The sequence below is a fragment of the Pinus tabuliformis genome, chromosome 5_1 (assembly GCF_031772625.1).
Source record: "Pinus tabuliformis cultivar Carrire ecotype Pingquan chromosome 5_1, CPIR1, whole genome shotgun sequence".
Classification (NCBI taxonomy): Eukaryota; Viridiplantae; Streptophyta; class Pinopsida; order Pinales; family Pinaceae; genus Pinus; species Pinus tabuliformis.
In genome coordinates this window covers 903,545,127-903,560,501 of record NC_142305.1, presented here as the reverse complement: position 1 = coordinate 903,560,501, position 15,375 = coordinate 903,545,127, and the positions used below count along the sequence as shown (strand labels likewise).

The 15,375-nt window shown below is 37.1% G+C and overlaps 1 protein-coding gene across 4 annotated transcripts in view; it reads left to right on the top strand.

Moving 5' to 3' along the window:
• The window catches only part of LOC149167736 (thioredoxin H4-2-like), a 283,584-nt gene extending 269,566 nt beyond the window's left edge, over positions 1 to 14,018 (top strand). For all 4 annotated transcript variants that reach the window (XM_089433118.1, XM_089433114.1, XM_089433115.1 and 1 more), the window contains one exon: positions 13,429 to 14,018. In XM_089433118.1, the coding sequence (XP_089289244.1) occupies positions 13,429 to 13,569 (141 nt within the window). In that variant the 3' untranslated portion in view covers positions 13,570 to 14,018. The remainder of the gene's footprint in view (positions 1 to 13,428) is intronic.
• Positions 14,019 to 15,375: the final 1,357 nt, after the last annotated feature.

Genomic DNA, 15,375 nt, shown 5'->3' with positions numbered 1-15,375 from the left:
TGGCCATCACTTCAAAACATCATTAAATCCCAAGATATGGAGAAAGAAGGAATCTCAATCAGAAAGATGTGGCATAGCTCTGTATGTAGAAGAACAAGAAAATCAGTGGTACATCGACAACGGATGCTCCAAACACATGACAGGTGATAAAGATAAACTTCATTCATATGATGCTTTAGAAAAGGAAAAAAATGTCTCATTTGGAAATGACATTCTTGCAGTCATTAAAGGAAAAGGTTCAATGTTCTTGAAATAAAAGGTTAAAGCTGGAAATGTCATGTATGTAGATGGTTTAAAGCATAACCTGTTGAGTGTCAATCAAATGTGTGATCAAGGAAATGAAGTTGTGTTTCAATCAAACAGATGTGTGGTTCGTGAGCTTGATACAGGAAAGACCATGATCAAAGGAACAAGAACTCCAAACAACTTATACATACTCAAAGGAGGACAACAACAATGCTATCTAAGCAAAACCGATGAAAACTGGCTATGTCATAGAAGATTAGGACATCTAAGCTTTTATCAAATAAGAAAAGCATGCAGACTCAAGGCAATTCATGATCTTCCAGATATCAGCATCCCAGAAAATACCATATGCAAACCATGTCAAGTCGGTAAGAAAACTAGAGTTCACTTCAATGAAAAAGAAGGATCAGCAAGTAAGCCTCTTGAACTCATCCATACTGATTTATGTGGACCAACAAGGAAAAAGTCACCTCGTGGAGAAGAATACTTTATTTTATTTATTGATGATTTTTCCAGGATGTGTTGGATAGGTCTACTAAAGCATAAAGATGAAGCATTTGAAAAGTTTAAAGCCTTCAAAGCTTTAGTTGAAAATGAATCAGATTGAAAAATAAAATGTCTCAGATCTGATCGAGGGGGAGAATTCATATCAGACAAATTCTTTGACTTTTGTGAACAACATGGAATAAAGAGGCAATTCTCCATCACAAGAACTCCTCAGCAAAATGGCGTGGTGGAAAGAATGAACATAATAGTTCAACAAATGGCTCGAGCAATGCTTGATGAATCTGGAACTCCTGCAACCTTTTGGGGTGAAGCTGCATTTGCTACCGTGACTATTCTCAACAAAGCAAATGTTCGGATAAATAGCAATCAAACTCCATATGAACTTTGGTATGGTAAGCCTCCTACTGTAAAACACTTTAGAGTGTTTGGAAGCAAATGTTTCATCAAAAGGACTGATGAAAAACTTGGTAAGTTCGAACCCAGAGAAGACGAAGGAATTCTTCTTAGTTATTCATCCAGAAGTAAAGGATACAAATGTTATAATAAAAGACTTCGGAAAATTGTTGAAAGCATTGATGTTGTAATTGATGAAGCATGCAGAAATCCGGAACAAATGAAATCAACAGAGGAATATGATAGTGAGGAAGTTGGGGAATGCTTTCCCGCATCAAATCAAAATGATATAGAAGAAGAAACCAATGAAGCACTAGAAGAAGATACAACAGACAGGGAAAAGACTCCATCCAGGTATGTTCAGAAGAATCATCCAGAATCTCAAATTCTAGGAGAAAAGGGGGCTGGTGTACAGACAAGAAGAACTCTTACAGGGACCTCAAGCTATCTAGCATTACTATCCTCCACCGAACCTCAGAATATAAATGAAGCCTGCAAAGATGAATGTTGGGTCAAGGCCATGGATGAAGAACTTGACCAAATTTAAAAGAATAATACTTGGGAATTAGTTCCTAGACTTCATGATAAAAATGTTATAGGAACAAAATGGATATTTAAGAACAAGCTGAATGAAAATGGAGAAGTTATTAGAAACAAGGCCAGACTTGTTTGTAAAGGGTATGCTCAACAAGAAGGTATAGATTTTGAAGAAACTTTTGCACCTGTTGCCAGACTTGAAGCCATAAGGATGTTTCTTGCTCTTTTTAGGTTTTGAAAATTCAAAGCTAAGTCACCTGACACGAGGATTCAGGACACGTAGGATTCGAGATTCGTGGTGTCGGATTCGGACACATTGACCCCTCGAAACAGGACATGTAGGATTCATTATATCTTATTTTATTAAAATATATATATATATATATATATATATATATATATATTTTAAAAATTAGATATTTCTTACACAAATTTTAATTAATGATACAAATTTATTGATTTCAAATATAGATATTCATCTATAGCTATTAGCATGCATAGTACATACAAAATTCAAATACATGTCAATCTATTATCTATTTCTTATGCTTGGCCCTCTTGCCACCACGAGAAATGTCTAATTTTTTAGTCTTGTTGGAAAATCAGGATCTTTTTCATTAATATCACCCTCTAAGCATTAATATCCAGAGGTATCTTTGTCATTACCTCTGTATCTGTATAGGGATCTTTGTCATTAATATCACCCTTTAAGCATTAACATAATATCGAACAAGCATAACATGTCAAGTCAAGATTTTGTTTGAGTGATGCGTGCATTTTTAGGAGGGTCATGATACAAGAGTTCAACAACCAATGTCACTAACATCAAGGTACATAGAGGGATTGGTGCTCTTGATTAAATACGATTTCCATACCCTAATACATGACAAAGTTCAATGGAAACATTGCAATCCCCCAATCCTAAAATCCTGAAAAACTGATAAGTCTGCTGGATTTTGAATGAAATCTAAATTCTACTTTTTCCATATGAAATCCAATGAGGCCGGAACCACTCTCAAACATCCTGAGTCATTTCATGGTAATGTTAAAAATTTAAGTAAAAGGATGAAAATGAAGATTAAGGAGAATGTCACTTTTACTTTAAGAATTTAACATTACCATGAATAGCATATCAATACTAGGGCCTAGACTTGATCATTAAGCTACCAAAATGCTTGCCAAATGAAAATATGCGTGGATGTAATGACCAAATGCGGCCTTTTCATACCCGTGCAGGTCACTTTTGCCGCCTAACGAATCCTGGAAAACAGGACACGTTGCGAAAATTGTGACACGACCTCGGATTCGACGAGTCAGGAAGGACACGACGTGTCATGGTTTTTGGACACGAATCAGGGCAGAATCATGTCGGACACGCTGGATTCGGGATTCGTGGGGCCTATAGGACGAATCCGGTTATCTAGATTCAAAGTATATCAAATGGATGTAAAATCAGCGTTCCTTAATGGAGATTTAGAAGAAGAAGTTTATATTGAACAACCAGAATGATTCATTCTTGGAAATGATGCAAAACTCGTATGCAAAATTAAAAAGGCCCTCTATGGTCTGAAACAGGCTCCAAGGGCTTGGTATTACCGTCTTGACAAATACCTACAACAAGAAGGTTTCACAAAAGGTTTTGCAAATAGCAATTTATACACAAGGTTGAAAATGATAAACTGCTAATTATTGTTGTTTATGTTGATGATATCATCTTTGGTAGCAATGAAGAATCCATGAGTCAATCTTTTGCTTCAGTAATGCAACAAGAATTTGAAATGTCCTTACTTGGTGAACGAACTTATTTTCTTGGTCTACAAGTACATCAAAAGATGGTATCTTTCTTTCACAAACCAAATATCTCAAGCAGATTTTGAAGAAGTACGAAATGGAAAATTCTAAACCAGTATGTACTCCAATGGTAACAGGATGCAGTCTCAGTTCTAACGATGAATCACCAACAGTAAACCAGCCAACTTACAGATCTATGATTGGAAGCTTGCTTTATCTAACAGATACCAGACTTGATATCATGCATGTAGTAGGAATTGTTGGAAGGTTCCAAGCAAATCCAAAGGAATCACATCTCTAGGAGCAGTCAAAAGAATTTTCAAATATCTTCAAGGAACTTAGGACTTTGGACTATGATATCCTAAAGATACAAACCTTACTCTTCATGCATATACAGATGCAGATTGGGCAGGAAATGTTGATGATCGAAAGAACACTAGTGGAGGTGCATTCCATATGGGTTCTCGGTTAGTGTCATGGTTCATCAGGAAACAAATTTCGATTGTCTTATTTACAACTGAAACAAAATATGTGGCTGTTGCATCTTGCTGCACACAACTACTTTGGATGATGCAAACATTGCAATACATTCAGATCACATGTACTCCACCCATCTCCATTCTATGTGATAGTACAAGTGCCATCAGTGTTTCAAAAAATCCTATCATGCACTCCAAGACCAAGCACATACCCATTAAGTACCATTTTCTACGAGAACAAGTGCTTGAACAAAAGGTTAAATTGGAGTATGTTCCCTCTAAAGAACAGGGTGCTGATATATTCACTAAACCACTTCCCAAAGAGTAGTTACTGCATCATCCTGCTGTTAAATCCAGTTTTCAGACGAAGGTTATTATACGCAGGTTTCATGAAGTATAGTCACATATACACGCGGGTTTCTGTGGCTGAAAAGCATATATGTTTTTCTAATAGAAAAACAGTGGGTTAGACTCTGATATGGGTGCTCTGTCTGATATTGATGATTACAGTCTGACGATATGCTTTGTTCATTGATTTTTATCTGGCTGACAAAGATGACTTGATGAATGACTTGTTGATAATGCACAAATAGCACAGGCTTAGGGGGAGCATTAGCCTTCGCACACATTCAGCATTGTTGGCATCATGGTTGCTGAGTTCAGCTAGGGCTTCAGATACTTATATCATTTGTTGCATAAGTCATGTAAAGATCTAGGGTGTGATATGACTTCTTCTGTCATGGTCTATATTTCAATAAGTCCTATTGGACATATGATGTAATTTGTATCCCCACTTTGCATGGGATGGATGATGTAATAATTGTTGTATTTCTGTCATGTATAAACAATTGGTGTATCCCCACTTGGTTCAGTGATTGATGTATGTATGAGTCATTGGTCATATGGAGGTCATACTCACTTAGTTGAGTTATAGAGTCATGTTATTCTTTTGAAACATATCTCTACAGACTCAGTATGTACTCAGGGGGAGCATGGACAACATAATGTATATCAAAGGGGGAGAATAACTTGGTCCGCCCTTTGCCCTTGATGTCAAAGGGGGAGAGTATTTTTGTGTTGCTTGTTATCTCTAACAGTTTCTACAGCTTGCAGTAATCAACACTAGCATAGTTGCCATCAAGTCCAACGGGGGAGATTGTTGGTATTATGATACAAGTGTTGTCCTTGATGGCAACTCACTCACAGGTCAATTCAGTTTTGATGAAAGGCAACCCACAGTGTAATAGATCTATTTAGATGTAACAGGGCATTGGTACAGAAGAACATGAAGATGGAACTAAAGTCTACTAATCAGAATGAAGAAGTTGAAGGTAAAGGATGGTGAAAAGTAGTTTAAGATGTATACGCAGGTCCACTTAGTCAAAACAACGTATACACGCAGGTCCACAGAACAAAAAGCGTGTATACATATTCATGCACTCCCGTAAGAGGAAAAGCACGTATAGGTTGGAACCCAAGAATACCACGGGTCATAAGTGGTTTTGGTCCGAGGTATTGAGAAAAAGCCTAAAACTATATAAGGAGGAGAAGATCATACTGCCATGTGTGCAAGTGAAAAGGGTTTCTAAGGAATACTTCTATCTGAAATATATTTTATGTTGTAGGGGCTATGTTGGTGATTTGATCTGAAATATTTTGTGCACCTTGAATTCAATGTTGGATCAGGATCATGAGACTTGAAATGACTTATCATTGAATGATCTGATATTGGTTGGGCCAGATCTAATTGTGTACGCCTATTTTATTCTTTGAATGTCATGATCTAGGTTTGTCTGAAGTTCTGAATAGCAGCGAAGTTATGAGTTAATATTTGTAGATCTGTACGCTGGTTCGCTTTGGTGAAGTTGCGTATACATGTTGGTTCAGCTCTTCCAAGTAGTGTATGCAAAAGAAAAGTATGTTGTTCAAAGATGTCTGATCTATTTGATCAGTATTGTTGTTTTACTGCTATCTGTCAATGAAGTCTTCTTAGATATGAATGTAAAACTAAATGCATAAGGAGTTTGATATCTGATTGATTGATTGATTGTATAAATGAGAAGGGTGATCTCTACTACTGCCTGTGTAAGGCTCTGTAAATTGACAGTAGATGTTCAGTATATTGCTGGTTGGTAAAGACTTGATTTAGAAGTTTTATGTTTCAGCAGTTTTGAAGGTATACGCAGGTTTGATTAAAGTAGTGTATACACACAGGTTGGGTTTAGTAAAGTAGTGTATACATTCTGATGCATGATTTTTGAGGTTGCAGCTGGTTCTGAATGATGATGTAGGTTCCTAGGTTCAGCATAGTGTCTTGGTGACAGTGATTTGATTGTTCAGATTAACTGATTGTTGGTTGATGCAGTTTGAGCTTCAAAGTTTTTGATGGGTCCAATATGAAAATTTGATGAAACGAGGCCTTCATGTGTATTGTTGTGTACCAGGAGCATCCAGTCTGAAAATTTATGAAACGTGGTCTCTAGGGGAAGAGAGAAGGTCGTAGCCTTCTGTAGGTCAATGCCTATGTACTAGTAAACACATTGGCTAGTACAAGAGTTAGGGGGTTGTAGCTCCCTTCCAGTAGAAGCTGGAAAACGAGAGAAGGTTGTAGCCTTCTGCAGGTGGGTGCCTATGTACTAGTATGAGTCTGCACGAGTACACGATTGTAAACAGATTTTCTTATTATTAAAAGAAGACAAAGACGACAACATCAAGTGGTTTTCACCCACATTGGATTTCCACCTTAAATCTTGGTGTTCATGAGTGTTGCTTATGTGTGATGGTTTATTCTATTTTTACTACACTGTTTAATAAGTTACTGATGCACTGGTTATAGATCAACACATGATAAATTAACTAAATCACAAGTTCACTAGGTATACACTGGTTTCACTAATCACAGTAGCGTGTACACGCTAGTTCACTTCACAAAAGTAGCGTATATAAATCTGTTTGGGAAATGAAAAATTATTGATCTAATAAAACTGATTCACCCCCCTCTCAATATTATTTCCAACATAGACTTAGGAACTCCATTAAAAATATTAATTATTTTAATATCTCTCTAACTGGGTGGAATTTCCCCAAACCATTTCTGGGTCTTGGAGATCTCATGTGCTTTAGCCTCTCCACCAATTTTCATGGCTAGAGCACATCTGATGCTACCACAAATCAACAAGCTTTTCATCATGACATCTTGTAGGTATCAGCGTCCTGCACACATATTGTCACATCTCCCAAAGATATCCATTATCAAGGGCCTTCATTCTTTTCAGACTTTCATCAGAGCCTTCATATCTTTCTAGGAGATTTCGTAGTCAAATCTTCTTGGTCTTTTGGATGTTGATTGCCTTCATCATGGTTGCAAATCTCACGATCTCTTCCTTCCTCACACATTCCATAGCTTTCAATCAGAGTTTTGTTATTGTAGTCAATCACCTCATACTTCATATGAGGACATATTATGTTGATTTCATCTAGTGTGACTTATGCCTTCCTGCATCTTTTGAGAGGAAGAGATCCTTTTTCTCTTGACTGTGCTTCTTAAGATAGAAGCAAAGATCTGTATTACCTGCAACCATACGACATGACATTATAGTATTAAACACAAACATACATACCTTATTTTTCCTTTAGGTCATCGAGGCTTCTTCTAGCAGCTTCCTTGATTGAAAGGATCTTCAATCCTTTTATCTACTTCATGTCATATCATACTCTCATGGATTCCATATTTTGGAGTTCTTGTTGAAACATTTGCTTCCTCTCTAGATTAGTGAACCCTATGATGAGGATTCCATCAGAGAATTTTGAAGATCTTGTATATCCCCAAATGGCAAATGTTTCCTTTTTGACTTGATGTATGATGAGCCTTAGATGACTCCTTTCTTTCCTTCAATGTCCACTGAGGTTCCCAAGAGCTATATATCCTACATGTTGTCTTCCATGGATTTTTGTCCTTCATGATCCTTATGGAGATGTTACAAGCTCTTGTTTCTAAGGCTTCCATGATGCCATGATGCATCTTATTATCATTGTCATATCTTATAACACAAGATTTAGGAGCTTATTATAGGACCCTTTTGTGAGGGATACTATCTTACTCAGGAGAAATTTGTTACTCCCTTTTTTCTTGGCCCTTTTCTTCAGCTTCCTCCATCTTTCAGTGATATGAGCTTCCAAAATCTCTCTATAGCATTGAATCTTAACTATACTTATTTTTGTCCTTGCTTGAGGACCAACCTTGCCTTTCCTTTCTGCACAAGGTTGAATTCTTTTATCCTTTAATACTATAGACTGCAACTTGTCTTTCTCTATCTAGCATAGAGACCACAAATTGCCGGGTGAGGTAACCTTCTTTGTTCATTGATATTTGTTACCTTGCTCATCAATGATGACTACCTTCTTATCATATTTCCTAGATCTTCATGACGTTATTCTTTCATTCTTTGATACCTTTACTATTGCATAGGTCTAGGTGACCTTCTTTACTTTAATTTACAAGCGTATATCTAGCATTTCATACATCTCTCTTTATGTCTCCTCTTCTACTATTTAGCTATGAGAGGACTTTTGAGTGATATCATATGAATCCTATGAATCTCTTGATGGATTCAAGCAATGCTTGACCTTCATAGACCTTTTCATATATATTAATGATTTCTCTTTTCTATGAGGATTATGACAATCCTCTTTATTCTATGCAAGGACTTTCGATTATCTAACCGATTTATAAATCCCCTTGCAATCATGAAATCATTTAACCAAATTTGATTATAAAATTGAAAGATACATACTTGGTGTGTGAAGAGGAGATCTTCATCTTGATGCTTCTTTTGCTTGAGCTACCCATCATTAGTATCCTTTCATCACCACTTCCTTGGAGGCGTTCTAGCACCATGACATCAGTGGTCTTGACATCACCAAGACTGCTTCACGACCTTCCCAATTCATTTTAAGGTACTTTTGACTTCAACATATTGTTGACATGTTAGTGATACTATGTTCTGATTTGAGCACCATGCTATTGAGATCATAATCATAGATAGAATTCGAGACTATGACAAGTATATTGATATGGCACTGCACAGTGATGTCTATGTGCGTTGTGTAGAGAGGCAATGCATTTAGAGCCCGAACTTGTCAATGAATAACATAACTAAACTGTGGGTGGCACTGTATAGATGGACTGTCTCATCACCGAAACTGCTTTGATGTAATGACTATATTGAGACAGTGATGTAATCATGGATTGTGAGAGGTATTCCTTGGATTACTTCTGCAATATATATATATATATATCTATATATATATATACCTGAGACTGTCTTTAATGGCATGGAGAAAGTTCAGTGATCAAGAAGTGAGGATCACTGATATACTCCATCAAATTGAGCATGAGTTGAGTGCATGATTGTAATAACTGAAGTTGATACTCCATGACTGTTGTCGACCTGCTTGTTGTATACTAGTTTCTTTAATCCTTTCAACTTGCTTTGATATTCTTGAAGACAGATCCTTGTATGTCTCTTTTGCTTCCCTTCATTTGACTTCAACACCTTAGCTCTGATACCATGTTGAAGAATCTAGGGCAAGTGGGATTAATGTGATTCTTCTTGTCTTGATAACTATTTTTGAGACATTTTCATTTTCTTGTTAGCACAATCTTCTTCTTTACATTATTAGAGTGTGTGTTTCATATTTCATCAAATAGCTACCAAAAGAAAAGAGACAAGAACACAAGAAGTTGGAATTCTGCCAAGGCCAAAACCTCTCCCTCTTGCAGAGGAAAACTCGCACGTAATTCTTCTTATAGAGATTCCAATTGATGAACACCGGGACCATGACCCTTGACTATCTATGCCACTCCAAGGCCAAGACACCAATCCTCTTCTTTGTCACTGTTGAAATCATCTTCATCATTGCTACTTCACTGAGGTCATCATTACAGTAGTACCATTGCTGCACCTTCATCTAGATGATTGTTGCACTTGTACTAAGATCATCACCATGTCAACTAGATCTTTATACTGGCCTTGTCTTCATCGAGATCATGACAATGTTTACATGATTACTTCCATGAGAGTATAGTTGTTACTTAGAATGTATGCCAAGACAGAGAACATTACTGTAGGATCACCGAAGTTCTTATCATACTGGTTATGTCAAGAACATGACTGAGTCTCTCTTACTAATGTCTTCACCGAGATTGTAACTATATTCTTCTTGCACCGAGATCACAGTTATGCCGAGACTGTGAGAGAGTGTATCCCCTGTCATACCCATCCGAAAGTCATGGTATCTTACTCCAACCGAGACACTGTAATATTCCTTCATTCGAGATTCTTGTAATACTGAACTTGACCGAGATATCTGAGAGGTATGCGAGATCTTTGAGACTGTGATTACCTACTGTAATCACCACCGAAACTTCAGAGACATCCGCAATGTTTTCTACCTGTAATGTGGATTCTTTCCACGCCTATATATAGTAGTTAGGTTCCATAAATAAGCTGACATGACCATTGAACCGGTGTGTCATCTTTTATGAGCCAACTTGACAGAGTTTTAATTTGATTTCCAAGCCGACATGATAGAGAGGATGGTGCTTGTCATTTGGAGGGCTGCTAGACACTAGGTTGACCAATTTTTATTACATACATGCTCAAGTAGAGCTCTTCAATATAATCTTGACTCTTTGACTTTCATAGACTTATAGAATGAGCAAGAAAATCATTCATATTAATTATAAAAATAATAATTTTTTTTCTTGACTAGTACAAAGATCAGAATTACATTGACAAATATCGAACCTAGTTACCCTTTTCCTCAACAGTCCCAACCAATTCGTTGTTTTCCTTGCAAAAAGACATTGAGATATGTTTAGAAGGGGACATACAAATACTTACTTGATAGTGTTTGTGATGCAGTAGTCTTGCTTGCTTCTTGAAGATTTGATGACTTGCTTTCTTGGGTCTTGATGATCTTCAAATTGCCTACTTCAAAGAGACTTGCTTGATGATGAAGACTTCTTTAAGAATGAGGCTTGACTTGGAATGTTCTTCTTTTGAAGATGTAGGTCCTTTTTGGATCTTCTAGTAGGTGCCTTTATATTGAAGGTTTCTCTTCTTTCTTTGTAGTCTTCCTTGGTGGATAGTAGACAGTAGACCTCGTTGTCCTTGATGTATTTGAGACTTTTGGCTTGATGCTTCAACCTTGTGAGTATTCTTGAGATGTCTTTCCTTGATGTCTTATGAGTGTTCTTGAGATGCCCTTCCTTGATGTGTCACCTTAGCTCTGATACCATGTTGAAGAATCTAGGGCAAAGTAGTTATGATAGGATTCTTCTATGAATGATAACAATTTGTGAAGCACTTTTATTTTTCTTGTTAGCTTGACCTTCTTCTTGTTATTAGTGTATGTTCTTTTACTTCATCAAACTGCTACCAAAATACAAAAGGCAAGAACACAAGATGTTGGCTCTCTGCCAGGGCAAAACCTCTCTCTTAGAGAGGAAATCCCTTTCTCAAATTTATTTTATTGAAGCTTCTATTGAAAAATGCCAAACCCTAGACCCTTGACAAGAATATCCTCCAAGCACAAGTCAAGCCCTTTTGTTCTCCTTCTTCCGGCACTTCGTTCTTCTTCCGACAACTGATGATAGTCCTTGTTATGCTAGCTCTAGAAGAGATACTTCTCCTTGGTCCTTAGTGGACTCTTTCACATATGAGGAGGACCTTATCTCTTGCCCAACCAAGCTCTTTCTTGAGATATAGTTGCAGACTTGATATGACAGCAGTGCAGCCCTATTTCTTCGCATGTGTGAGAGGATTCCTTATGTAATTGTCCTCTTCCTTCTTCGCTTGAGTGAGAGGCCTTATAGGCCTAATTATCTAGCCCAAACAACGAGATATGGATGACTGCAGTAGAGGGCTGCTATGACAGCAGAGAGACCCTCTATATCTTTGCACGTGTGGCTGTAGTAGGCCTTAGGACAGTCCTCTAAGGCTCGGTATATTTCCTTCTTCCTTTGCTGCACTAGAGGCTCCTTCGATGTTTCTTTTCCACCCTTAACTCATCTTCTTATCTCGCTGATTTCAGAGATGATTTCACTTTTCGTTGGAGTGGACAGCCTCTATATATAGAGGTATGTCCCTCCTTTAGGCCGACTAGTAGACTCGAGGCTGACTGGACATTTAAACTTCGAATTGCTTCCTTTAATGATGCCGTTGCATGGAGGAGACTTGTGACTTTGCTTGGAGGAATATCTTTGACTCTAATACATATATATACATGGTGTAACATGCCCTTAAGGGTCTTCAACATTTCTTTTGACTCTTTGACTTTCCTCGCTGATTTCAGAGATGATTTCACTTTTCATTGGAGGAGTGGACAACCTCTATATATAGAGGTCTGTCCCTCCTTTAGGCCGACTAGTAGACTTGAGGTTGACTTGACATTTAAACTTCGAATTGCTTCCTTTAATGATGCCGTTGCATGGAGGAGACTTGTGACTTTGCTTGGAGGAATATCTTTGACTCTAATACATATATATACATGGTGTAACATGGTGTAACATGCCCTTAAGGGTCTTCAACATTTCTTTTGACTCTGTGACTTTCCTCGCTGATTTCAAAGATGATTTCACTTTTCGTTGGAGGAGTGGACAGCCTCTATATATAGAGGTCTGTCCCTCCTTTAGGCCAACTAGTAGACTTGAGGCTGACTTGACATTTAAACTTCGAATTGCTTCCTTTAATGATGCTGTTGCATGGAGGAGACTTGTGACTTTGCTTGGAGGAATATCTTTGACTCTAATACATATATATACATGGTTTAACATGCCCTTAAGGGTCTTCAACATTTCTTTTGACTCATTGACTTTCCTATAGCACTTAGACATGTGTTAGACCTATCAAATGAACAAGAAACTCATTGATATAAATAACAAAAATAATATTTATTTTCTTTTATAAATACAAAGATCAAAATTACATTTATGAAGACCGAACCGAGCATGATAACAAAAACACCAACCGAGCATGATAACAACTAGAATTTTGTTAGTTACCATGACCTTTGCTACCTTCTATGACATCCTTAAAGAGTCCTATGAGGAGACAACCAAAATGTATTCTGTGATATATCGCATCACTTGTGTGTGACTTGTGATCAATCCCAATCTAACAATTCCACACCGACACCCAATCAATATCTAAATCTGCCGGTAGGATCCCATGAGATTTACCTGAGGTTTCATTCTCTGAGTAAGTCCTGTGACGGAGATAGATCCAACTAGAATTCTATGCTGCATCTCATTGCCATTATATCACTCGTGATGGATTCCCCTTGAAGAACTTCAAGGAACTGCAGAATAACAAACGGAAAATCTGTTAAAAGAAGATAACATTTAAAATGGAAATGGATATTCATACTTTTTCTTGTATTGTGCATGATTTTGGCTTAATATTTTGTCCAGGAATTGAGTGCAACATGGGATGTTCAAGCAATGCCAACATTTTTTTTCGTAAAAGATGGGAAACAAATTGATAAGTTGGTGGGAGCTAATAAACCTGAGCTGGAGAAGAAAGTCATCAGCTATGCTACTGCACCTCAGTGAGCCTAGATCTGCCTCGTGAACATCATATGATAATGCTTGGATAATATGATTTATGTAATTTTGACTGAGCCTGGACTCTTTTGTAACTCTACTGCACCTCAGTGAGCCTAGATCTGCCTCGTGAACATCATATGATAATGCTTGGATAATATGATTTATGTAATTTTGACTGAGCCTGGACTATTTTGTAACTCTAGCAGCTGGACTAACCATTTTGTATATTATTCCTAGGTAATTCAGATGTATTTTGCATTTGTAAAATGACACAGGTCATATTGTGATGCCATCTAAGGCATTGTAGTTTAAATCTCCATTTAGTAGGCTATTATGTTGTCTAATTGGTTATGACAGTCATGCGTGTGGGAATGTAAATCTGCCAAATGTACTATATCATGTTGCCTCAGTGTGCAATATGCTACCTGAATGGGAACTCTTTACCTTCCATTGAATATTATGCTAACTAGCGCTCGCTTGAATATCAATAGATGCAATAAAATAGACTAGAACATAAAGTATTATCATCAAATAAATATGCAACATTCAAGTACACTGATTTGAACTTATAGTCTTCCTTGTTAAATGCTCAGGGATAAACTTTTGTGGTTTTACTGTAATTACCACGGTTTTATAATTGTAGTGCGGCAAAACATGGCATTAAAATAATAAATCAAATAATAAATATTGAATATAATAATAATGAGGAGGAGGTGGTCATTGCTAAGTCAGATATCAAATCAGTGTATGAGATCACAAGGTACCCACTTCCATGTAGTGATTTGACTGTTAGAATTTAAGGAGGTGGACATACTCTACCTTACTGTGGATGTGAACAAATACTCTTAATCATTAGGGGCAATCAAGGTGTAAAATAATAATTTAATTTTAAAGTGACCATCAACTCAGACACTAAATTGATATATAAAACCTATTGATAATGAAATATATATTTATCATATTGCTTCCCTAGGATTTGACCTTCCACAATGACCTCCAATATTTTGAAGCACAAAAACGTTTTGGAAACCGAAGCACATTCTGAATGCACTGCAACTTGGGGAAACGTTTGAGTCTGTGTCTCTCAAAACAGAGATGTAGACCCCAGAATTGCCTCATTTTTCTGTCACGATTTCAACCTGTACGGGCTTGTTTCTGTGATGAAGAAACCATAATTCCGGTCATGTGGGTCCCAACTGATCCCTATAATTATAAATTCAGTTAAATGATTAAAAATAGAGTAGTCTAGCGAGGCTCTAATTTTGCCCAGAAAATATTGGAAATGCTGGCAAGATTTTGACAAAAATCTTGCATAAATTTTTTGAAATCTGGGTTACCGCTGTCAAGCTTCAGGATTTTGGGTGTCCTAGGTGTTTTGATGGCACCGAATCCATTTCCACCTTCAAAAAAGTGATTCAAACACTCTAGCGCTGAGAATTTTTGAAAATTTTATTTCCAGATTCTGACAAGAAATTCGCTGTCCAGAAAAATTATGGCCTTGGTAAACAACACCATTAAAAATTCATTATCTCTGTCCAGAAAAATTATGGCCTTGGTAAACAACACCATTAAAAATTCATTATCAGCATTAAAAAATATTGTAATTTAAGAGAATCCCTATCAGCCATCCTCCGTTCCCAATCCCTCCTAAAAGAAACCGTCTTTCTACACACTTTCTTCCACAACCATAGCCTTCTTACATCCCTCCCCCGTTCCCAATCCCTCCTAAAAAAACCGTCTTTCACTACACACTTTCTTCCACAACCATAGCCTTCTTACAGTAACAGCTGGGAACAATTTTGAGAGCAATTT